We start from the raw sequence: 24,186 nt of genomic DNA, 5'->3' as shown, positions 1-24,186 counted from the left end.
GTGGGGGTTGCAGTGTGCTCGGCGCTCGGGAGGTGCCCAATTTCATGGGAAGTGAACTCTACTTAAAGCCAGCCTGCAGTGTGAAACGCAACCGGCACTTCTTAAAGGGGAGGTGCTTTCTGAAATAAGCACCTCAGTCTAATTGTTGCAAATGAAAGTGAAGATACCTATGGCTCAACAGGGCAGAGAAAGGGCACCTTGTTTCTCAGATGCAGCACTGGACGCCTTAGTAGAGGGCGACATAAGGAGGAGACAGATCCTCTACCCGCAGGTAGCCAGGAGGCCCTCCAGACTGACTGCATGAAGGCAGTGACACCAGATTGCAGAAGCGGTCAGCGTGATCATTATTTCCCAGGATGTTGTTCCAGTGCCGAAAGAAGTTTAATGACCTCACACGGAATGTCAAGGTCAGTGAATGCATCTTCAAATGCCATCTCTCACTAACTGCACCACTAGCCTCACACACTGCTCAATGCACCACAACCCAACCAACTCACCTACCAACAACCTCTATCAATCATGAGTCATATTACATCAGAATAAATTCTAGCTGAACATAAAAAAAGTGCTAGAAACTGTTTCTTCTGTTCGAACATTATAAATTCCACAGACCTGTGAGAAGAGCTGTGTGTGCGCGTGTGTGTGTACAAGCATGCATATATACATTTCAGCCTTGCTGATAACAGTGCAAGCGGACAGTATAACCAGTGCTATTCACTCATACCAGTCGAAAAGCAGGCACCAAAGTCTAATCATTGTATCTTTAAGGCAAAATACCTTGAAGAGAAACACTTCATCAGATACAATTGTTGGAAAACAGGAAGGTGTAATAGATGGACACATGGTCTCTTTGAGTCTCGAGGTTTCTGTTTTTATGTTTCAAATGGTATCTGTAGTATAACTGCAGCATTAATTCTACTTTGCATATACTTTATCAGATACTGACCTTTCCTTTAATCATCACACAAACATGTGTTGGCTGAACATCAATATCGAGTAGAGACGTGTCCATATACCTGTGGAATCAATTTTAAAAAATAGATCAGCATTTGCACTAAAATATTGATTCCCGCAGTTGTAACATTGTCCACAGAAGAAGGATTCCCCAAGCAGGAAATTCATGCTGCTTTAGAAAACTCTGGTTAGACCACAAATAAATTATTTGGCAAATCAGAGTCCCCACCCACCCTTTCCTTCAACGACTGCCTGTCCCACCTGTGACAGAGACTGTAATTCCCGTATAGGACTGTTCAGTCACCTAAGAACTCACTTTTAGAGTGGAAGCAAGTCTTCTTCGATTTCAAGAGACTGCTTATGATGATGATGATCGCGTCCAATTCTGGTCACCATACTTTAGGAAGTATGTGAAGGCCCTTGAGAGGGTGCAGAGAAGGTTTACCAGAATGGTTTCAGGGATGAGGGATTTTAGCTACAAGGTTAGGATGGAAAAACTGGGGTTGTTCTCCGTGGAGCAAAGGAGGTTGAGGGGAGATTTGATAGAGGTGTAGAAGATGATGACGGGTTTGGATAAGGTAGACTGAGAAAGGCTATTCCCATTAGCTGATGGTATTAGGACTAGGGAACACAGATTTAAGGCTTTGGGCAAGAGATACAAGGGGGATGTGAGGAAGAACTTTTTACGCACTGAGTGGTAATGACCTGGAACTCGCTGCCGACGAAGGTGGTGGAAGTAGAGATGATCAGTTATTTCAAAAGGAAATTGGATAGGCACTTGAGGGAAATAAACTTGCAGGGCTACGGGAATAGAGCGGGAAAATGGGACTGACTGGATTGCTCTACAGAGAGCTGGCATGGACTTGATGGGCCAAATGGCCTCATTCAGTGTCGTGATGACTCTATCAGCTCAATTTTCCCCAGTTATCTGCGCCGTCTTTTTGACGCGCGCCGCTTTTTTTGGCCTAAATTAAAATACAGGTGTGACGTCCGAAATCCAGAAACCTCGGGACCGAGGCCATTCTGGATACCAGGTATTTCCAGATTTTGGAACGTCTTTGCCTGGGTCGAGGAAGGTAGGTGGGGGGGAGGGGGTGGCGGGGGGGGGTCGGTGAGGCTGCTGGAGTTCTGGAGGTCGGTTGGGCCGAGGACAGCGTATGTGACCACTTCCAAAAAAACCTTCTGGGCACTTAAGAAAAACCAGTGCACATTAAAAAATTGGCGCAGAAAGACAGCTTTGTTTTTAGGTGAAGTTTTGGAGGGAGTCAAGAACACATTAAATATGCATCATGAAGCTTAATTTTTTCAAACATAAAACGCAGAAAATGAAACTCCAATGCAATTCTTAAATTTTTCAAAGTGCCACGTCACCGCCAAATGTCTCCAAACCAGGCTCGAGGGTCGGAGCGTTGGCTGGCAGAATCGGACCCTCGCCCGGACACAGGGGCTTGGGGCTCGGCTTCAAAAGAAACCCGGTGGGGGGGGGGGGGTGCGGGCGTGTATGGAAGCCGAACTGAAGGGATGAGAACCCTTACACTATGCAGCTGCATCAAAAGAAGCCCGGGGTGGGGGGGTGGGGGGTGGGGGGGAGGTGGTGGAAGCCGAACTGAAGGGATCTGTCATATATGTACACGCTGTTTGTAGCCACCGGATGGTGTCATTGCTGGAGGCCACTGAGCAGCATGCACATGGTACTGCTCTGGTATAAAAGGCCAGCCATTTTGTGAGTAAAGCAGAGCCAAGGTTGTACCTTGTTCAGTTAAACAGTACTCAGTTTGTACCTTTATTGCATACATAACATTTGGCAACGAGAATACAAGAACCTTTGTTTGCAAAATGAGCTGATTGGATTTTTAGAGTGATTTGTGGAGTGAGAAGATTGGGCAGACTTTGAGAGCTGTTTGAACCAGTACTTCGTGGCCAACAAAATGAAGGGAGTCGATGATGCAGATCGGCACCAGGCCGTATTCCTCACTGTGTGCGGTTCAAAGATCTACGGTCTGATAAAGAATCTACTCATGCCTAGTGATCCAACAGAGAAAACGTCCGATGAGTTGTGTACATTGGTACGGGAGCACCTCAAGCCAGACAACGGCATCATCATTTCGAGATACAGGTTTTATACACTCGTTCGATCGGAGGGCCAGAGCACGGCGGAATTCGTTGCCGACCTGAGACGTCTAGCGGGACTGTGCAAGTTCGGGACGGCGCTGACAGACATGCTGCGGGACTTCTTTGTTATCGGTATCAACCACGAGGTGATCCTGCGCAAACTTCTGGCGGTGGAGGAGTTGGATTTAAAAAGGGCCATCCAGATCGCTCAATCATGTATGACGACGGACAGGAGCTTAAAGCAAATAGCGGTGAAGAACCGAACCTCGGCAAGTACTGTAAATGCGATTGATTTGGCGTTCGGCAGAGCGGCACATAGCAGGGCGTATCCGGCTGCATTCGCAAAACCTGTGGCTGCCCAAAGTCCGCCAGCGAGAATGTATCGGACTTCGCTGTGTTGGCGTTGTGGGGGAAATCATCGGCACCAGCAGTGTCGATTTAAGCAATTTAGTTACAAAGGCTGTCTAAGAGTGGGGCATCTCCAGCGCAAGTGTCCGCAATGAGCAAGCGTGCTGCGACACACCATGTGGAGAATGAGAGTTAGACTAGCGCGGATCCGGATACGCAATCCGAGGTGCCAGAGGAGGAAGTGTATGGACTGTAGTCCTTCATAACCAAGAGTAAACCAATTTTGATTAATATGAAGTTTAACGGGATACCGGTATCGATGGAACTGGGCACAGGGGCGAGTCAATCGATTATAAACGAGAGGGCATTTAATAAGCTGTGGGATACTAAGACTGTGAGGCCCAGGCTGAGCCCTGTTAACACCAAGCTGCGCACGTACACCAAAGAACTGATAAAGGTGATTGGCAGTGCACAAATTAATGTGTCGTATAACGGTGCGGTTCACGAGTTACCGCTGTGGATTGTTCCAGGCAATGGCCCAACGCTGCTCGGCAGGAGCTGGTTAGAGAAAATGAGATGCGACTGGAACGTCATAAAGGCTGTGTCAGAGGAGGAAGATACATGTTCCCAAGTATTGAGCAAGTTCACCTCGCTGTTCGAACCGGGTATCGGCAACTTCACGGGTGCCAAGGTGCAGATCTACGTGGACTCAGTTGCAAGACCCGTCCATCATAAAGCTCGGGCAGTATCGTATATGATGAGGGATAAGGTCGAAATTGAACTGGACAGACTCCAGCGTGAAGGGATCATATCACCGGTTGAATTTAATGAATGGGCCAGCCCCATTGTTCCTGTGCTGAAAAGTGATGGCACAGTCAGAATCTGTGGAGACTACAAGGCTACAATCAACAGGGTTTTGAAACAAGATCAGTACCCGTTACCAAAGGCTGATGACTAGCCGGAGGGAAGTCGTTCACAAAACTGGACTCGAGGTCGGCCTATATGACGCAGGAGTTGGTCGAGACATCGAAGAGACTTATGTGCATTAACACGCACAAAAGACTGTTTATTTACCACAGGTGCCCATTTGGAATTCGCTCGGCTGCAGCAATATTCCAGAGGAATATGGAAAGTCTACTCAAGTCCGTTCCCAGAACCGTCGTGTTCCAAGATGACATCCTGATCACCGGTCGTGACTCCAAGGAACATCTGAACAACCTGGAAGAGGGTCTACTGTGTTTGGACAGAGTGGGACTCAGACTTAAAAACTCGAAGTGCGTCTTCATGGCACCGCAGGTCGAATTCCTCGGGAGGAAAATCGGCACTGATGGCATCAGACCCACTGACGTGAAAACCAAAGCCATCAAGAATGCACCCAAGCCGCAGAACATGACGGAGCTGCGTTCGTTCCTGGGTCTACTGGTTCCCTAAACAGGCCAGTGGTGAGTCAGCCAGGAACAGTGTAAAAAGAGGGTGCTTGGTGCAGTCTTGCTCGGAGTGCAGCGGCAGGTCAGAGTACAAAGGTAAGAGTTTGATAAGTGGGAGAATTCGGGCAAGTGGGAGCGGGAGGTGTTGCTTTGTCTTGTTTTCCCCACCAGTGCTGACTCCCTGACCTGGGAGGAAAAGAAAACAAAGTGTGATGTTACAGCAAGAGGTTCGGGGACATAGGAGTGGCCTATAAAACTTCTTCACCCAGAGAGTGGTGAACCTGTGGAATTCTCTACCACAGAAAGTAGTTGAGGCCAATTCACTAAATATATTCAAAAGGGAGTTAGATGAAGTCCTTACTACTCGGGGGATCAAGGGGTATGGCAAGAAAGCAGGAAGGGGGTACTGAAGTTTCATGTTCAGCCATGAACTCATTGAATGGCGGTGCAGGTTAGAAGGGCTGAATGGCCTGCTCCTGCACCTATTTTCTATGTTTCTATGTTTCTATAAAGCCCCAGGGGCAGTCGAGAGGCGGCGGCAGTCCGAGAGGCGGGAGTTCGGAGCGGCCTATAAAGGCCAGCTGGTTCAGCTGCAGCAGCGAGAGAAGGCAAAAAAGTAGAAAGAAATCGAAAGGTGACGTCATAGCCAAGAGGGTAAGTGATTGGCTGGTGATTGGTGAGTAGTGTTTTCTTTTTCTTTTCTTTATCAGTAAGTAACCTTTAGCATTATTGTTGCCAAATTAAGTTAATCTAGGGGTTAAGTCATGGCAGGAGAGCTCGGACACGGGTTATGCTTCTCCTGTACTATGTGGGAAGTCAGAGATGCTTCCAGTGTCCCTGATGACTACATATGCAGGAAGTGTTTCCGTCTGCAGCTCCTGACTGACCGCATTGTGGTACTGGAGCTGCGGGTGGGTTCATTCTGGAGCATCCATGATGCTGAGAATGACGTGAATAGCATATTTCGTGAGTTGGTCTTACCGCAGGTAAAGGTTACACAGCCAGATAGGGGATGGGTGACCAACACGAAGACCAGTGGAAGGAAGGTAGTGCAGGGGTCCCCTGCAAAACAGATACACCTCTTTGGGTACTGTTGAGTGGGATGACTCATCAGGGGAGGGTAGCTGCAGCCAAGTGGCACCGTGGGTGGCTCTGCTGCACAGGAGGGCAGGAAAAAGAGTGGGAGAGCTATCGTGATAGGGGATTCTATTGTAAGGGGAATAGATAGACGTTTCTGCGGCCGCAACCAAGACTCCAGGATGGTATGTTGCCTCCCTGGTGTAAGGGTCAAGGATGTCTCGGAGTGGGTGAAGGACATTTTGAAGGGGGAGGGTAAACAGCCAGTTGTCGTGGTGCATATACATAAAAAATGGGATAAGGTCCTACAAGACGAATTTAGGGAGCTAGGAGTTAAATTAAAAAGTAGGATCTCAAAAGTAGTAATCTCAAGATTGCTGCCAGTGCCACGTGCTAGTCAGAGTAGGAATCGCAGGATAGCTCAGATGAATACGTGGCTTGAGGAGTGGTGCAGAAGGGAGGGATTCAAATTCCTGGGAAATTGGAACCGGTTCTGGGGGAGGTGGAACCAGTACAAACCAACGGTCTGCACCTGGGCAGGACCGGAACCAATGTCCTAGGGGGAGTGTTTGCCAGTGCTGTTGGGGAGGGGTTAAACTAATATGGCAGGGGGATGGGAACCTATGCAGGGAGACAGAGGGAAGTAGAATGGGGGCAGAAGCAAAAGATAGAAAGAAGCAAAGTAAAAGTGGAGGGCAGAGAAACCCAAGGCAAAAAGCAAAAAGGGCCACATTACAGCAAAATCCAAAATGGGCAAAGGGTGTTAAAAAGACTAGCCTGAAGGCTCTGTGCCTCAAAGCGAGGAGTATTCGGAATAAGATGGACGAATTAACTGCGCAGATAGCAGTTTACAGATATGATGTAATTGGTATCACGGAGACATGGCTCCAGGGTGACCAAGGCTGGGAACTGTACATCCAGGGGTATTCAACATTTAGGAAGGATAGACAGAAAGGAAAAGGAGGTGGGGTGGCATTGCTGGTTAAAGAGGAAATTAATGCAATAGTAAGACAGGACATTAGCTTGCATGATGTGGAATCTGCATGGGTGGAGCTACGGAATACCAAAGGGCAGAAACTGCTAGTGGGAGTTGTGTACAGACCACCAAACAATAGTAATGAGGATGGGGACAGCATCAAACAAGAAATTAGGGACGTGTGCAATAAATAGCAGTAATCATGGGCGACTTTAATCTACATATTGACTGGGCTAACCAAACTGGTAGCAATGTGGTGGAGAAGGATTTCCTGGAGTATATTCGGGATGGTTTTCTAAACCAATATGTCGAGGAACAAACTAGAGGGCTGGCCATCCTAGACTGGATGATGTGTAATGAGAAAGGACTAATTAACAAACTTGTTGTGCGAGGCCCCTTGGGGAAGAGTGACCATAATATGGTAGAATTTTTTATTAAGATGGAGAGTGATACAGTTAATTCAGAGACTAGGGTCCTGAACTTGGGGAAAGGTAACTTCGATGGTATGAGACGTGAATTGGCTAGAATAGACTGGCGAGTGATACTTAAAGGGTTGACGGTGGATAGGCAATGGTAAACATTTAAAGATCACATGGATGAACTTCAACAATTGTACATCGCTATCTGGAGTAAAAACAAAATGGGGAATGTGGCTCAACCATGGCTAACAAGGGAAATGAAGGATTGTGTTAAATCCAAGGAAGAGGCATATAAATTGGCCAGAAAAAGTTGCAAACCTGAGGACTGGGAGAATTGTGTAATACAGCAGAGGAGGACAAAGGGTTTAATAAGGAGGGGGAAAATAGAGTATGAGAGGAAGCTTGCTGGGAACATAAAAACTGACTGCAAAAGCTTCTATAGATATGTGAAGAGAAAAAGATCAGTGAAGACAAACATAGGTCCCTTGGAGTCAGATTCAGGTGAATTTATAATGGGGAACAAAGAAATGGTGGACCAGTTAAACAAATACTTTGGTTCTGTTTTCACGAAGGAAGACACAAATAACCTTCCGGAAATATTAGGGGACTGAGGGTCTAGTGAGAAGGAGGAACTGAAGGATGTCCTTATAAAGCAGGAAATTGTGTTTGGGAAATTGATGGGATTGAAGGCCGATAAATCCTCGGGGCCTGATAGTCTGCATCCCAGAGTACTTAAGGAAGTGGCCACAGAAATAGTGGATGCATTGGTGATCATTTTCCAACAGTCTATTGACTCTGGATCAGTTCCTATGGACTGGAGGGTAGCTAATGTAAAACCACTGTTTAAAAAAGGAGGGAGAGAGAAAACGGGGAATTATAGACCAGTTAGCCTGACATCAGTAGTGGGGAAAATGTTGGAATCAATTATTAAAGATGAAATAGCAGCGCATTTGGAAAGCAGTGACAGGATCGGTCCAAGTCAGCATGGATTTATGACAGGGAAATCATGCTTGACAAATCTTCTTGAATTTTTTGAGGATGTAACTAGTAGAGTGGACAAGGGAGAACCAGTGGATGTGGTGTATTTGGACTTTCAAAAGGCTTTTGACAAGGTCCCACACAAGAGATTGGTGTGCAAAATCAAAGCACATGGTACTGGGGGTAATGTACTGACGTGGATAGGGAACTGGTTGGCAGACAGGATGCAGAGAGTCGGGATAAATGGGTCCTTTTCAGAATGGCAGGCAGTGACTAGTGAGGGGCCGCAGGGCTCAGTGCTGGGACCCCAGCTCTTTACAATATACATTAATGATTTAGATGAAGGAATTGCGTGTAATATCTCCAAGTTTGCAGATGACACTAAACTGGGTGGCGGTGTGAGCTGTGAGGAGGACGCTAAGAGGCTGCAGGGTGACTTGGACAGGTTAGGTGAGTGGGCAAATGCATGGCAGATGCAGTATAATGTGGATAAATGTGAGGTTATCCACTTTGGGGGCAAAAACACGAAGGCAGAATATTATCTGAATGGCGGCAGATTAGGAAAGGGGAAGCTGCAACGAGACCTGGGTGTCATGGTTCATCAGTCATTGAAAGTTGGCATGCAGGTACAGCAGGCGGTGAAGAAGGCAAATGGTATGTTGGCCTTCAGAGCTAGGGGATTTGAGTATAGGAGCAGGGAGGTCTTACTGCAGTTGTACAGGGCTTTGGTGAGACCTCACCTGGAACATTGTGTTCAGTTTTGGTCTCCTAATCAGAGGAAGGATGTTCTTGCTATTGAGGGAGTGCAACGAAGGTTCACCAGACTGATTCCCAGATGGCAGGACTGACATATGAGGAGAGACTGGATCAACTGGGCCATTATACACTGGAGTTTCGAAGGATGAGAGGGGATCTCATAGAAACTTACAAGATTCTGATGGGACTGGGCAGGTTAGATGCAGGAAGAATGTTCCCGATGATGGGGAAGTCCAGAACCAGGGGACACAGTCTTAGGATAAGGGGTAGGCCATTTAGGACTGAGATGAGGAGAAACTTCTTCACTCAGAGAGTTGTTAACCTGTGGAATTCCCTACCGCAGAGAGTTGTTGATGCCAGTTCATTGGATATATTCAAGAGGGAGTTAGATATGGTCCTTATGGCTAAAGGGATCAAGAGGCATGGAGAGAAAGCATGAAAGGGGTACTGAGGGAATGATCAGCCATGATCTCATTGAATGGTGGTGCAGGCTCGAAGGGCCGAATGGCTTACTCCTGCACTTATTTTTTATGTTTCTATGTTACTCAACTACTTTTGTGAACTTCCTACCTAAATTGAGCACCTTACTTGAACCACTGCACATGCTGTTGAGTAAAGGCAACAACTGGGTGTGCGACGCATTGCAAGACAGAGCTTTCGAGAAAGCCACCAATCTGCTTTGCTCAAACAAGCTGCTGATACATTATGACCCATGTCAATGTTTAGTTTTGGCCTGTGATGCATCGTCATATGGAATTGGTTTTGTGTTACAACAAGCCAATGAGTCGGGGAAACTTCAACCTGTCGCGTATACATCCACAAGTTTGTCTAAAGCAGAAAGAGCCTACAGTATGGTAGAAAAATAAGCTTTAGCATGTTTGTACGGGATTAAAAAAGATGCATCAATACCTGGTCGGTCTGAGGTTTGAATTAGAGACTGATCAGAAGCCGCTCATTTTGTTGTTTTCCGAGAGCAAAGGTATCAATATTAACGCATCCAAAGGTGGGCGCTGACATTATCTGCCTATGATTATGTCATTCGCCACAGACCTGGCACAGTGAATTGTGCCGATGCTTTGAGCCGGTTGCCGTTGCCCACACCTGAGGTGGAAATGCCACAACCGGCAGATTTAATGTTAATCATGGATGCTTTTGAGAGTGAAGGTACCCCTGTCACAGCTCAACAAGTTAAGACCTGGACCAGCCACCAGATATTATTGGTGGCAAAGGGTTGCATCCTCAAAGGGTATCGGTCTGCCATACCTAAGCAAATATGCGAAGAGGCCAAACTGTACATTCGTCGCAAGGACGAACTGTCTATTCAAGCAGAATGCACATTGTGGGGCAATCGAGTTGTAATGCCAAAGAAAGGGAGAGAGAAGTTTGTGCATGAGTTACACAGCACACATCCTAGTATAGTGATGATGAAGGCCATCGCCAGGTCCCACGTATGGTGACCAGGAATTGATTCTGAGCTGAAAGCATGTGTGCATCAGTGCAACACCAGCAAAGCACCAGTGGAATCATCGCTGAGTCTGTGTCATGGCCATCCAAACCTTGGTCCAGGATCCATGTAGATTTTGCAGGTCCCTTCCTGGGCAAGATGTTTTTAGTGGTGTTGGATGCTTATTCGAAGTGGATAGAATGCATAATCATGTCATCCAGTACATCCATGGCAACCATAGAGAATCTCAAAGTCATGTTCGCGACACATGGTCTGCCTAACATAATGGTGAGCGACAACGGGTCGTGCTTCACCAGTCAGGAGTTTCAGGAGTTTGTAAAACTTAACGGCATAAAACATATAAGGTCAGCATCGTTCAAGCCTGTGTCCAATGGGCAAGCAGAACATGAAGTACAAATTATCAAGCAAAGCATGAGGAGAGTAACCCAAGTGTCATTGCAGACCCACTTGTCTTCCATACTGTTGAGTTACAGGACAAGACCCCACACACTCACAGGGGTCTCACCTGCTGAACTCATGATGAAAAGAGGTCTTAAGACCAAGTTATCTCTTGTACACCTGGATTTAAGTAATCATGTTGAATACAGAAGACAGAGTCAACAAGGGTACCACGATCGCGCAACTGTGTCACGCGAGATTTCTGTTAATGATCCTGTATATGTGTTGAATTATGGTCAGGGTCCCAAATGGATCGTTGGTATGGTCATGGCCAAGAAGGGCAACAGAGTATTTGTTATTAAGCTCAAGAATGGGCAAACTTGCAGGAAACATATGGAACAAACAAAGCTAAGGCACACAGATGAGCCAGAGCAGTCGGATGAAAAAACCGTCGACGACCAACCAACCTACCAGAAGCCTTCAGTGGACTCAAGGGTCATCAGTGAACCCGGAATTTCCATCACGGACTTGTTCAATAAAAATGGACTTGCAATTCCTGACATGGCCACTACCACCCCCAACAAGTCAGCCATCCAGCCACCAGCCACAACAGACTCCGCACATTCACCCAAGGCCGGAATCGAACTGAGACGGTCAACCCGGGAGCGTAAAGCACCGGACCGTCTCAACCTGTGAAAGACTGTGATAAGATCTCAGAGGAGGGTATTTTCATGTATGTACATGCTGTTTGTAGCCACCAGATGGTGTCATTGTTGGAGGCCACTGAGCAGCATGCACATGGTGCTGCTCTGGTATAAAAGGCCAGCCATTTTGTGAGTCAGGTACTTTGGGCTATAATAAAGCAGAGCCAAGGTTGTACCTTGTTCAGTTAAACAGTACTCAGTTTGTACCTTTATTGCATACATAACAGGATGAGAACCCTTCCACTACACAGCAGCATCGAAATAAGCCCGGGGGGGGGCGCAGTATTTGCCGAGCCCATATTCAGGCGAGAGCGCGATTCTGCCGTCCTACCCTCGAGCCCGGTGAGCAGACATACGTCAGTGGTGGGGTGGTATTTTGAAAAAAATCTAAAATTAAAGAATTGAATTAGACTTCGTTGCCCCAAATGTCCTCATTTGAATGCCTAGCTTCCCGTTCTAAGCAAGCCTATTGCACATGCGCAGACCAGAGTGTGGTCAATACTAGGGTGTCGACCTTGGGGACAGAGTGAACAAAGAAGCTTGCCCTGCTATTTTGAGCTTCTTGCAAAGGTACAATTTAATCATGGGAGCAATACTGACAATGCCATACCTTGTCCAAGCCTTCTGCATGATGGTGCTGTGGAGGCGAGGATTGATTCGATGTCATCGCATGAGGAACCTCAGAGCATGTAGGATGATGGGCAGGAGGCCTTACCCACATCGGGTATATCGAGACAGGCATTCATACATGCACCTGAGTGATGCAGACTGTGCATTTCCGCAAACAATTTGTAACTGAGATCTGTGAGTTAGTAAAAGCAGGCCTGCAACCTAGAAGCATGAGGAGGACTCCCTTTATCAGTTGAAGAGAAGGCTACAGCTGCACTTTCATTCTATGCAGCTGGATCATTCCAGGCCACAACTGGGGATGCATGCGCCATTTGTCAACATGCAACACATATCTGCATTCGGCAGGTGACTGTTGCACTATATGCCTGGAGGAATGACTAAATAAAGGTCCCCATGACCCCCATGCAATGCGTGACAGGGCTGTGGGCTTCTGCAGGATTGCTGACTTCCTAAAGGTAGAGGGTTGCATTGATTGTACCCACATGGCCAAGCGAGCACCTTTGGAGGATTCCAAGATGTACAGGAACAGAAAAGGCTTCCACTTCGTTAATGTGCAGCTCGAGTGTGCCGACATGCGTTGCATCATGTCTGTTGATGCGAGATACCCTGGGAGCACCCATGATGCTTTCATCCTATGCGAGAGCGCTATATCTGCCATGTTTCAGCAGCAGCCAGAAGGGCAGAGCAAAGGGTACGGCCTCGCCACCTGGCTTATGACGCCCCTATGCGTAACCAGGATGGAAGCTGATCGGGAATACAACATGTCGCACATTGCGACACACAGCATAAGAGAGAGGACCATTGCATCTTGAAACAGCATTTCCGATGCCTGGACCATTCCGGAGACTACTTGCAATACCCCTCTGAGATTGTGGGTCAGTTCACTGTTGTATGCTGTATGCTGCATAACTTAGCCATCATGAGGCAGCAGCAGCTGGTTGTAGAAGACCCACCTAAGGTGAGAGTGGCTGATGAGGAGAAGGAAGTTGCAGATGAGGAGGAGGAGGAAGAGGAGGAAAAGGAAGCCATGCAATTATCTGAACCTGGAGCACAAAGAGGGTGGGCCGCTGTGCCCCTTTATTGATTGCTCGAGCTTTGCGCCAGCAGTTCATTCATGAACACTTTGCTGCCTGAAGGCTCAGCGGCAACTATTCCAAATGGACTATGTTTACTGTTTGGACCTGTTCCGTAATGTTGTGTTGTGTTAATGGAACAAATAATAGAAATAATTCTTCTTTACTTCAAAAAGTTGTGTTAATAATGGAACAAATAATGGAAATGATTCGGTTATAATTTAAAATATATTTTATTCAAAAGTTCAACAAACACTTGTTTTACATAATTTAACTTTAATAAAAATATACTTGTATCAAACTTTAAAGTTTTCAGTTAAGATCACTTACAAATTCTAAGGTCACTTAAAAACTTTTAAACTTATAAATGTACATAACTTACAAAAAACCTTTAATTTGAGAACAGTTACAACAGTAACAATAATAACAGCAGCAGAGAAAGGCTGCACCCATCTCTCCTCCACCTTATTCTAAGGCCGCCCGCTGCGCTTGATCTTGTTGACTCCACCGCTGCCCGCAGGTGGTGGCGCAGCGTTTCTCGGGTTGGTACCAAGCTTATTCTTTCAAACATCTCGGGTAATGCGCACTTCTTGATGGGGGGATGCAAGCGGTAATATGGAGGGCCCGGCTTGGGCCTCTTCAGAGGCTGGTCTGGGGATTGGAGTGGGAGTGGCAGTAGATTCTGTCCATGAGCGCGGGGTCTGGGCATGTTCCCTTATTGCAGCAGCTAACTCCAACATTCCCTCCCTCATGTTCACCAACAGTATGTTAACTACCTGTAACATTCCCTCCCTCATGTTCACTGACAGCATTTCAACTACCTGCAACATTCCCCCCCTCATGTTCCTGGACAGTGTTCCCATTTCTAGTGAGAGTGTTGTTACTTCTCCCGACATTCCCGATACCTCATCACCCATTGATGGTGTCCAGGAGTGATCGTGTAAGGTCAATGCTCTCCGTACTCATTGCCATCATCTGAACCACAGCTGTTAGATCCTGCACCTCAGGAGAGCGGTGTCGAGCTCTCCTTCCCCTCCTCACCCTTGGTGTGGCTCGCTGCATCCCACTGGGACCCGCAACCTCGGACGGTGGGGCCCTGGGTGTGCCTTGCTGCATCCCACTGGGACCTGCCGCCTTGGACTGTGAGAAACCATGGAATGTTCCAACACTCGTACCACTCAGGAAAGGGCTTGGCACCTCAATGGGTGGCACATGCACCTCCTCCAGAGTGAGTACAACACTCTGGGCTTCATCCATTACCTCCATGCTCTTGGTCTGGAAGGTGGGATTGGAAGATGTTCTCGTCCGCGTCTGAATCTTCTTCTGCATCGGCTTCAGCCTAGTCAGGGTTGACCTCTAGTTCTGCAAAATATAACAGAACGATCAAATGGTTAGCAGCAGAGGAGGGGGCAGGGTGGGTGGCATGAGTAAGGTCACACAGCGCAGGTAGCAGGCTGATTTGAAGGACCACGATGAATGATAGCACATTGCATCAACTGAAGCGTAGCTGTCGGAGACATCCCCATGAATTGAAGCATGGCTAGCCCGTGCAGTACTTAACATTTGGTAAAGCCAGACTGCGGAATTTGCAAGACTTACCCTCTCCCTCGAGTGTGGGCCCAGCTTGTGCAATGGTGATTGCTTTTCTCCAGCAGCACCCATCAAAGCTCTCTTCCAAGGGTGTCAGTGGGTGCAGATTTGCCGGGCCTCCTCCTGTTCGAGTTTTTTTCCTTTTGTTGTGTGCCACCTTCCTCTGCAAAGATGAAAATATAACTTTTTAGAGAGGGTGTCTTGCTGCTGGGTGTGACATACAGATGGTCAGATTCACAATTGCAATTCCAGTGAATAAATGAAAATATTACTTACACTAACTACTTGACCAAGGACCTGCCATTTCTTTTTGCACTGGCCTCCAGGCCTCCAGGGTGGTCACCATTGCGAAGTAATCTTCTGCAAGTTGGTTCCAGCATTTCTTAATTTCTTTTGGTGAAATTTTTATGTGACCTCTGCTTGTGTCCAACTCGTGCCATCTGGCCTCAATTACTAGTGCCTCCACTTCATCCTGTAAGAAATTCTTGGTCCTTGAGCCGCATTGCAGCTCCGATTTTTCCAATGAGAATTAAAGTTCTCACACACAACTGGCTCTTTAAAAATGGCCGAATGCAGACCGGGAGCTGTACTGTCCCCATGCATGCACAGAAGGGAGGGGCATCATTTTTTCAGTGCAGACATTAGGCTCCACCACCCCCCGAAACTAAAGGACAGGCTACGTGGCGCCAATTAAAAAAAATAGAATGGGGAAATTTGCTAGTTATTTTTTTGGAGTCGTCAGGGCCAAAGAAAACGGTCGTAACTCTTGCAATACTCTAAAAGACAGCATTGGGGAAAATTGAGCCCTATGACTATACTAATGACTCTAGTGCTGCACACTATATCGGTTTGGGGAATAGAAGCTGCTTGAAAGAATAAAGACAAATATTTCACATACACAAGTAAAACTGAACATTCTCTTGAGGCGACTGCTAACCGATTAATTTTTGTATCATTGTTCTTTCAAAGTTCAGTGTAACAATTGTGTGCCGTACTTTAATTATACCTGTGACCTGATAATCCAACCATGCTGTCAAAGCTATTTTGTGACACATTAACCGTGCCTCACTTCAAATGTCCAGAATTTTTTCCTAGTATTCTGAAGATAATGGGTTGAGATAAGCAGAGTACCACACCACTATCAACATATGCAAGACCTGAATTTGCACTGTTGTGCTTTTAATTGTGATACTTTTCTTGCACATGTAACTAAGTAAAATAGTGAAATGTGAAACTGTAAATTACCCCCAATTAATCTGTGACTTGCTTAATGCATCTTTGCATGGCTGTTTGACTAATGTTACAGATGTTCCTGTGGAAAACCTACATAGTATGGATGTTAAAAGGCAGTGGCAGAATAGTGCTTGTGGTGCTGTTGGACCGTATCTCATGTTTTCAGCATGTGGAACAACTCAGTGATGGCTTTCTTTGCCTCTCATTCAATTGTCGGTAGAAATGCCTCTGCCTACATATTCTGATGTGGTACCGGTGAGTAGCTGCCAATGCAGCCTCACGAGTCTGGGATTCCTCAGTTTCACCTCCTACTCGTCCTTCAAGAAATAAAAGCAATGGGGAAATAATGACAGTGGGAGAGCCATTCTGCCCGCTCTGAAAATATTGGAGTAGGAAGATTGGCACCACCGCAGCAAAGGACAGAATGGCAGATGACAAAAGGAGTTGGCAACAAAAATAATATAAAAACAATGAAAATGATCAACGAATAAGCTTTTACGACACCTGCAAATATTGCTATCTGGCCCTTGAAATTTTCTACCCCTTCACCAGGTGCCTAGCAACTCTGAATGCTGGTTTTCTATGGGTGTGAATATATGATTCAGTGCAAACATGGTGGAACGGAGCACATGATCTCATGTTGTCATTTTCAGCTCTGCATAGTATTACTTAAATCAAGCAGGCACTTCCCCCCAACCACCAGAAATGAGAGCGTAAATGGAGCAGGCGTTAAAGTGGGCAGGGATCCAAAATAATGAATACCTGCCCCATTCTGTAATATCACCTCCTGATTAACACCCCAACATTGGGCACCGAATATCAGAAAATATCAGCTAGTAGCTCAAAAGTGTACAAATTTAGAATAATCTTCTGAAAAATAACAAGTTTCATCATCAACTAGTGAGATTCTGACAATGTTTATTCAATTACGATATTATGATGCAAAGCTAACCTGTAAACAGCAAGATCTAAGATGAATTGATTATTTTCTTCATCATCGGTCAATGTAAAATTAATCCTGTAAAGTAAAATAAAAGTTAACCTTCAATTTCTAAACAGTCCCCTTTTTCAACTAAGTCACCAAGCAAGACTTTAACAACTGAGACAGGCACTGGTTTATTTAACCAATTTATAAGTCTGTTTATCATAATGGCTGGATTTTGCAGTAAAAATAACTGCAAGACGATCAACGCTCACTGTCATTAAAGAGTAAATCGGACAGCAACTTCCGGTGACCACACATGAGCAGTTAAACGCGTTAATCAGGAAGTTGCTGTCCGAGTTGCCCTATTCTTCTAGAAGCTTCGGTACCTCACCAAGAGACTCGATATTGAAATAAATAGATCGGCGTGAAGTTGCAGTACTTACATGATAGACATCCACTAAACACGCCAGAAAAAGTTACTGATTGTCCATTCCAGTGTAAGTAAATTTTTAATGGCGTGATAAGTTTAAATTACTGCCAAACAACCTCTCTGACACTGAAAATTAACTTTTACAAATGTGATGTCTCATTTCTTCAGATTTTAGTTATTGTTGGAGATTTAAAAAAAATTTTTAATTTAAATTTTTAACAAACTTTTTCTTTCTGTCACTTTTGTCTCTCTCTATTAATCCCATCTTGCTTTCCCTTTCTTTATTTTACTTTCTGTACATGATTTGACATTGAATTAACTATTCTAACTTACACTACCTGGTTAGTGTCAGCTGTGGCTCAATGGGTAGCACATTCATCTTTGAGTCAGAAGGTTGTGGGTTCAAGTCCCACTCCAGGTTAATGCTGAGGGAATGTTACACTGTCGGAGGTGCCGTCTTTCAGATGAGACATTATACCGAGGTCCCGTCTGCTCTTTCACATGGATGTTAAAGATCCTATGGCACTATCTTGAAGAAGAGCAGGAGAATTATCCCTGGTGTCCTGGCCAATATTTATCCCTCAATCAAGATCACATTGCTGTTTGTGGGAGCTTGCTGTGCGCAAATTGGCTGCCGTGTTTCCCACATTACAACAGTGACTATACTCCAAAAGTATTTAATTGGCTGTAAAGCGCTGTGAGACGTCCAGCGGTCGTGAAAGGTGCTATATAAATGCAAGTCTTTCTTTCTTTCAGGCTCTGCATGTCTCAGTAAGGATTCTTCAATCTAATTGGTTAAGGAGAAACACAGTTGCTTGACCTGTTCACACAGATCCCACAACCCCTGTAGATGGCGCTGCGTCAAAATGGATTTCTAATCACCACAAGTTCCAGTGCAAAAGACCATAGAAAGTCTGTGGGCGAGTGTAAGTGTAATGAATAGCTGGCGGCATTCGTTCACTTTGACCGCAAATCCAGGCCAATGAATGTGCGCATCAATGTGCAACCTGTTTTACCTATATTAGTATGATTAAATTGGCATTGGACACAATGTGTAATGTAAAAACAATTTGCATTTGGGTAAATAACATGCCAAAATAGCGAGATATTTGTATTTCTTGTCAGGTAATTTTACATGGGCTAAAAATATTTAAAGGAAAACTGTGAGGCCTAAATTCTGATAGGTCCATTCCATCCGTCATCACAATTGCAGTGGAATAGAACCCCCAACCACCCAAAGTGAAGGATATCAGGCACATAATATCCTTAAAGGTACATTAATGGGCCTCACCTTGACTGAGGCCTAGAATGTTGGAGCAGCTCCACACTGTTCCGACATAGCAAATGCAACCTGGGAAGGGCCTTACAGGAACAGAGTGGCCCAAACTCTGCAGCTCCCAAAGATGCAATCGGATTATCCCTGCAAGGTATCAATGCCCTCGAGTTTCGATTAACCTCTCCCTCTAGCATTCTGGGGTCTTTATTAGGCCCATAACAGATCCTATGCTTGCTCCCAGATCTGCCCATGGCTCCTGCTACCAGAATTTCCCAGCCTCCTCTCCACAGGGCAAAATCCCAGCAGAACGGATCCACCTCATTTCTCCCACCAAGTGGAATTGTTGTCGTGGCTGTTGCTGAATACATATAACTGACCAGATGTATCAGTGTATTAAATTGGGGGTTTCTGTCTTAAATGGGTCTTCTTTCTTTCAAAAATGAATTAAGCCAAAAACATTTTGGTGGCTGAACTAACTTAATTGAAATGTTGACATATGCAAACTGACAGTCGAACAGACATAAGAAATGGACATAAATAAGCCTTCAAGCCCACGGTCCGCCCACTCCCTAACCACACTATCTATTAGAAGAGGGGAAAAGAGGAAATTCAACTTCAGCCAATTCAGGAAATTCCTTTCTGTCTACCTAAGACAATCAAGCAAGCTGCAGAAGTATACAGTTGCCTATAACCCATCATTAAGGCCTGGATTTTGTTGTCAGTGGTGAATAAACGGTGCTAGCCAATCATTACACTTACACTTGGCCACAGACATTCTATGGACTTTTGCACTGGAACGTGCAGTGATTAAAGAGCCATTTCAGCATAGCACCCTCTATGGGGCATCTGGGACCTGTGTGAATCGGGCAAATAACTGTGTATATCCTTAAACAATCAGATTGAAGAGTTCTTAATGAGGCACAGATAGTCTGAACCAGGAAGTGTAAGTTAGAATAATTAATTCAAAAAAGACTTTTTTTGCACCTTTTAGGACCACCGGACGTTTCAAAGCACTTTACAGCCAATGAAGTACTTTTAAAGTGTAGTCACTGTTGTAATGTGGGAATTCAATGTCAAATCATGTACAGAAAGCAAAATAAAGAGAGGGAAGGAAAGATGGGATTGAGTGAGAGATAAAGGACACAGAAAGAAAAATTTTAAATAAAAATTATTCTTTTTTAAAATCTCAAACAATAATTAAAATTTGAAGGACTGAGACTCCACACTTGTAAAAGTTAATTTTCAGGACCAGTGAGATTGTTTGGCAGTCCTCAAGACTTATCACGCATTAAAAATGTACTTACACTGGAATGGACCAGCATTTTCTGCCGTGTTTAGTGGATACCTATCACATAAGTACCGCAATTTCACGTCCTTCCATGTATTTGGATACCGAGTCTCTTGGCGAGATACCGGTAAAGCGAAACTTCTAGAGGAGCAGGGCAACTCAGTCAGCAACTTCCTGATTTTTGCATTTAACTGTGCGGTTGCCAGAAGTTGCTGTCCAATTTGCTTTTTAATAACGTTGAGTGCTGAAAGTCTCACTATTATTTATACAGAATACAAGCTAATGTCAACTAACTGGAACTGTCAGCCCAGAAACTGTGGTCGGAGGCTTCCTGCAGGTGGACGCCTCCGACCAAAATTATTTTTACAAAAGTACCCAGAGGAACGTATACTTGCGGTCCGAGGCCTCCATTCACAGTGCAGCATATAGGCTCACATATCCCAGGAACGCAAGCGCAACCTGGGATCACATGGGCTTGGACCACCAATGAACATGGAGTATTCTCATTGATAACAATGAATAATGGGAGCTCTGTTTGTATGAGCTCCCAATACTATCAATGAGAATACTCCCAAAATCACAGAAACACAACACAATAAATGTAAAAAAACATCTCACATAGTTCCCTAACAAAGGAATTTATCGACTCCATATTGACTACATGTTTCAGACTCTGTGAAAAGAAATACTTCCTGGCATCTAACCTAACTGCTTACCTTGAGATTTTATAGGTATGACCTCTAGTTCTTCCATCCCTATCCATTTAAAATAACTTAACTATGGGTAAGGCACCCAATCCCCATAACATTTAAAAACTTCAATCATATCGACTCTAAGCCTGCATTTCTTCAAATAACCTAATTCTATGGGGCCGAACTTGATGAAGGCCTCCGCCTGCCCAAGTGCCGCCCAAAGGACCGCCAATGGCCGCCGAGGTCCCTGAAGGTTCTTTGGGTGGGGTTTTCATCACCCAGGTCCCTCGAAGGTCAGCGGGCGGCAAATCTGCGACTTACGCCGCCAATCTGGGCGGCAGCCGGCGGGAGCTCTCGTTCTCGGCGGCAAAGGCACTTGCCGTCCAAGTGCCACCGAGGATGGAGTCGGGTCCAGGGAGGGTCAAAGAACTAAAAATAAAAATCATCAAAAACAAAAAAAAAAATCTGATGACCTTCAGGGGACCCCATCTAGGTAAGTACCTGTAGAGAAATAATTTAAATAAACTTCACTATCCATTTTTACAGAATCTTCACACTTACCGTTGAGGACACAGCTGCCTGCACTCAGCAGTCCACTGCCGTCCTGCCGCCGACTCCTGCCCGCCTGAATATGGCATCTCAGCTAGCGGGAGTGTACTTACACGCATCGCCGTCCGCTGACGTCGGCGGGCGCTTCCCGGCGGCTCTCCCCTCCCGCCCGCTCCAGGCCACGACAAAAGTGGCACTGGGTGGTTCGACCAGAGGAATGTCGCCGGCAGTGGGCTGTAAGGCCATCAATTTCAGCCCCTTATAGATAAGGGTTCTAAAATTAGACATCATCCTGGTCACCCTCTCCTCAATATCCTTCATCAAGTGCAGTGAGCAGGGACCAAAATTAGGCACAATAATCTATGTAGATATACCAGAGCCTTATATAACTTTAGTATAGTCCGTCTTTATTTTGTACTCTAGTCCCAGCAATACAACTTAAAACTCTACTCGCTTTCCCTGTAGCCATCTCACACAGATTGTACTCCGCTAATTACCCTAGATCTCCTGCTTCATCCATTACTTTTAACCCCAAGTGCATGGTACAGACATGCCTTGCATTTCCGACCTCCAGCACAACATTGCACTTGGAATCATACAGCATAGAAAGAGGCCATTCAACCATCGTGTCTGTGCTGGATCTTTGAAAGAGCTCTCCAATTTGTCCCACTCTACTGTTCTTTCCCCATAGCTCTGGGAATTTTTATTTTTCAAGTATATATTCAATTCACTTTTGAAAGTTACTATTGAATCTGCTTCCGGTGCCCTTTCAGGCAGTGCATTCTAGATCATAATAACTCGCTGCATTAAAAAAATTCTCCTCATCGCCCCTCTGGTTCTTTTGCCAATTACCTTGGATCTGTATCCTCCAGTTATCGACCCTCCTGTCAGTGGAAACACTTTCTCCACATTTACTCAAAACCGTTCAGAATTTTGAACACCAATATTAAACTTCTGTTTAACATTCTCAGTTCAAAGGAGAATAATCCCAATTTCTCTAGTCTTTCGCTTAACTGAAGTCTTTCATCCCTGGTACATTCTAATAAATATCCTCTGCACAAGCACCCCAGATTTCTTTCTTTTTGCACTCCCTTTAAAATTGTACTATTTGGCTACCAAAATGTATCACCTCACATTTTCTGCATTGAATTTCATCTGTCATGTGCCCACCCATTCCACTAGCCTGTCTATGTTCATTTGATGCCTATTACTATCTTATTAGCATGCAGAAAGCAAGCGCAGGCAGCGGAAGGAGCGTGCGGCAAACCAGACTCCCCACCCACCCTTTCCTTCAACAACTGTCTGTCCCACCTGTGACAGAGACTGTAATTCCCATATTGGACTGTACAGTCAGCTGAGAACTCAGTTTTAGAGTGGAAGCAAGTCTTCCTCGATTTCGAGGGACTGCCTATGTTGATGATTACTATCTTTCTCACTGTTTATTACATTTCCACGACACTGAACTCTATTTCTGGCGCCTTTATCTCCGTGCCCACTTCTTTGGCCAGGAGTCTTCCCCTGGCACAGCGGACTCTTTCTCCCGCTTTCAGAATTCTCATTCTACCTGGACACTTCTTCTGGCCTCTTACCCTCTCTAAATCTTTTCATTGTGAACTGCTCATGTGACATCGGCCGTCTCAATTTCTCTACCTCCCTCTGAACTTGCAGCACTCCGTTCTCTCAGATCCAGCCCCAACATTGTCATTAAACCTGCTGACAAGGGTGGTGCTGTTGTTGTTTGGCGAACCAACCTCTACTGTGTGGAGGCTGAACACCAACTCTCTGACACCTCCTCCTACCTTCCCCTGGACCATGACCCCACTACCAAACATCAAGCCATTGTTTCCATGACTGTTACTGATCTCACCTCCTCTGGAGCTCTTCCCTCCACGGCTATCAACCTCAAAGTCGCCCAATCCCGCACAGCCCGTTTCTACTTCCTTCCCAAGATCTACAAACAGGACTGCCCTGAAAGACCCATCGTTTCAGCCTGTTCTTGCCCCACGGAGTGGATTTCATCCGACCTTGACTATTTTTTCTCCCCTTGTCCGCTCTCTTCCCACCTATATTCACGACTCTTCCGTGCCCTCCGCCACTTTTAACAGTTTCCAGTTTCCTGGCCCAAACCGTCTTCTTTTCATTATGGATGTCGAATCCCTCTACACTTCCATCCCCCACCAAGATGGTCTGAGGGCACTCTGCTTCTTCTTTGAACAGAGGCTCAACCAGTCCCCATCCACTACCACCCTCCTCTGCCTGGCTGAACTTGTTCTCACATTGAACAACTTCTCCTTTGACTCAACTCACTTCCTCCAAATTAAAGGTGTTGCTATGGAAACCTGCATGGGCCCTGACTATGCCTGCCTTTTCGTGGAATACGTGGAGCATTCTTTATTTTAGTCCTACTCAGGTCCCCTCCCTCCCCTCTTTTTCTGGTACATTGATGACTGTATCCGTGTCGTTCCCTGCTCTCATAATGAACCAGGAAATTTCATTCACTTTGCTTCCAATTTTCACCCTTCCCTCATCTTCACATGATCCATCTCTGATTCTTCCTTTTCCTTCCTCAACTTCTCTGTCTCCATTTCTGGGGATGGGTTATTGACAAACATCCACAATAAGCCCACCGACTCCCACAACTACCTGGACTACACTTCCTCTCACCCCGCTTCCTGTAAGGACTCTATTCCATTCTCCCAGTTCTTCCGTCTCTGCCGCATCTGTTCTGATGATACTTCCATACTAGTGCTTCCGATATGTCTTCCTTTTTCCTCAACCGAGAATTCCCCTCTACCGTGGTTAACATGTCCCTCGACCGTGTACGTTCCATTTCCTACACTTCTGCTCTTATCCCTTCCCCTCCCTCCCAGAACCACGATTGGGTTCCCCTTGTCCTCACCTTTCAC

General features: G+C 45.6%; 1 protein-coding gene across 3 annotated transcripts in view; it reads right to left on the bottom strand.

Moving 5' to 3' along the window:
- dnaaf11 (dynein axonemal assembly factor 11) overlaps positions 1-24,186 on the bottom strand; it is a 129,134-nt gene that overhangs the window by 28,110 nt on the left and 76,838 nt on the right. For all 3 annotated transcript variants that reach the window (XM_070892746.1, XM_070892761.1, XM_070892753.1), the window contains 2 exons: positions 17,073-17,138; positions 947-1,016 (listed from right to left, as the gene is read on the bottom strand). In XM_070892746.1, coding sequence (XP_070748847.1) covers positions 947-1,016; positions 17,073-17,138 — 136 coding nt within the window. The remainder of the gene's footprint in view (positions 1-946; positions 1,017-17,072; positions 17,139-24,186) is intronic.

Source organism: Pristiophorus japonicus, chromosome 1, assembly GCF_044704955.1.
Source record: "Pristiophorus japonicus isolate sPriJap1 chromosome 1, sPriJap1.hap1, whole genome shotgun sequence".
NCBI lineage: Eukaryota > Metazoa > Chordata > Chondrichthyes > Pristiophoridae > Pristiophorus > Pristiophorus japonicus.
This window is presented reverse-complemented; position numbering and strand designations above follow the sequence as displayed.